The sequence below is a fragment of the Callorhinus ursinus genome, unplaced genomic scaffold (genome assembly GCF_003265705.2).
Source record: "Callorhinus ursinus isolate GAN/ISIS: 27379988/994484 unplaced genomic scaffold, GSC_fseal_2.0 scaffold1, whole genome shotgun sequence".
NCBI lineage: Eukaryota > Metazoa > Chordata > Mammalia > Carnivora > Otariidae > Callorhinus > Callorhinus ursinus.
The window spans coordinates 58,587,245-58,588,980 of record NW_027397063.1 but is presented as its reverse complement, the minus strand read 5'-3'; the positions used below and the strand labels follow the sequence as shown (position 1 = coordinate 58,588,980).

The window sequence follows — 1,736 nt, the reverse complement described above, 5'->3', positions numbered from 1 at the left end:
TGCCTATAGGCCTGGCTTACGTCTCACTGACTCTTCTACGGTGGTGTCCTGGGCCTCCTTACATAGCCTTGTCTCCTCCTTGCTAGAAGCCTCTTCCCTCTGCCCAGCCCTGTGTCTGAAAGAGCACTAACAGGTGGGAAATCTTTGGAAGCTTGTTAGCTTTCCCTAAACCCTTTCTTCCCTTCTCAAGTCATCAAAACAGATTTCTCTGCCTTTCCCTTCAAAAGCTGTCCAGGAGTATGTTATACTCCATGAAGTTAGGGACATGCAGGGATTTGTCATGGCCCAAGAAAATAGGATTTAGAACCTATTCTTCCAAATAGAGTAAGATCCCATAGACAGTTGTAGAAATAAGCGACAAAGCTTCTAGCAGCCTTTTGGGGGTGTTGCTAGCTTTGAACTACACGGTTTTTTATGAATGGACTCATCGGAAAATGAATGTGAGGCCCAGGACACTGCCTTGTTTCTACATCCTCAGTGCCTAGCTCGGTGCTCAGCATGCCGCAGGAGCTGCAAACATACCGGCTGAATTACGAGATCCAGCCTCCTGCATCCTAGATATTTTTTTTTTTTTTTTTTTACTTTTTGGTTGTTTTTATTATGCACTACATTAATACACTGCATAACCTTCTAGAAGGGGTAGATGAGTATGACTGAGTTATTTTTCATCAATCGGGAAAATGCTTCCTTAATCGATATTCTCCAAACCCTTTGACACATAGTAACGATTAACTCCAGAGACTCGCCTATCTCTTTGCATCAAACTCCATTGATATGGATAATAGGCAACCCTTTTTTCCTTGCCCCCGTTACTGAACCTGTGGATGTACGCCGTGGCTATGCCGGGGATGACCAGGCACACGGCCATGACGCCGATCCCAGGCAGGATCTCGAACCACATCGCAGCGCGGTTGCCAGAGCCAAGCCCCTGCCTGCGCCGCCCGGTAAAGGTGACCCGGCCTCGGCTGCATCCTAGATATTTTTTCTTTTTTAAATATGATCTGCCTCTCCTGGCATTTAATATTGGTTATGATGAAATCCCTGCCTGACTTTATTTTAGAATGTTCCATTATGTTCAAATTGTATTATAAAGTACACAGAAGGAAAAAGATCATAGTCTGCTCTAAGATAAAAGAAGCAATTTTGTAAAAAAAAAAAAAAAAAAAAATTAAAGTTTAAAAACACATGAAATAAGTTCCAGGACCTAGCTAACAAAGAATTTACTGGTAGAGCAATATTGATAAAAGACTGGATGGGAAGGAAATCAGTAGCTGGTTCATTTGAATAACCTTTCTCCCAGTTAGGCGGAAGGATGATTTCCTAAGGAAGGCATCAGAAGGGTAGCATGGAATCACCCTGCCTGGAGGTTGACACTAAGCTTGAGTGAAAAAGACAACAAATATGGAAGGGCTCCTCTATTCTGGGATAAAAGAGGGTGAGGTGTCAGGGCTAATCTATCAATTGATGTTTTTTCCCTGAAAAGAACAAGTGTAACTACTTTCCTTGGGACATGGAGCAAGGATTCTAGGGCACAAGCTGCAACGACAGTGGGATTATGGAGGAGAGGGAAGGCTGCATCTGAGACATCCCTGTCACTTACTAAAACAATTTCTCAGCAATAACTTACGGATCAGGAAGAACAATACAATGTAAATTAGTGCGTTCAGGAAATAACTAAGAAGAAAGAGGCCACCCCAACACACCCCCTCAATCTTAGCTAAATTCCACTGGGCGGG

General features: G+C 43.3%; 1 protein-coding gene across 1 annotated transcript; it reads right to left on the bottom strand.

Moving 5' to 3' along the window:
- Positions 1-569: 569 nt before the first annotated feature.
- On the bottom strand, positions 570-965 carry LOC112826965 (NADH dehydrogenase [ubiquinone] 1 alpha subcomplex subunit 1). Its single transcript, XM_025875312.2, has one exon. It carries the CDS (start codon positions 899-901, stop codon positions 689-691), a length of 213 nt encoding a protein of 70 aa, XP_025731097.1. The 5' UTR covers positions 902-965; the 3' UTR covers positions 570-688.
- Between the last annotated feature and the right edge of the window lie 771 nt (positions 966-1,736).

Coding starts and splice junctions, on each gene's coding strand:
- LOC112826965 (XM_025875312.2), bottom strand. CDS start 901: ATGTGGTTCGAGATCCTGCCTGGGATCGGCGTCATGGCCGTGTGCCTG.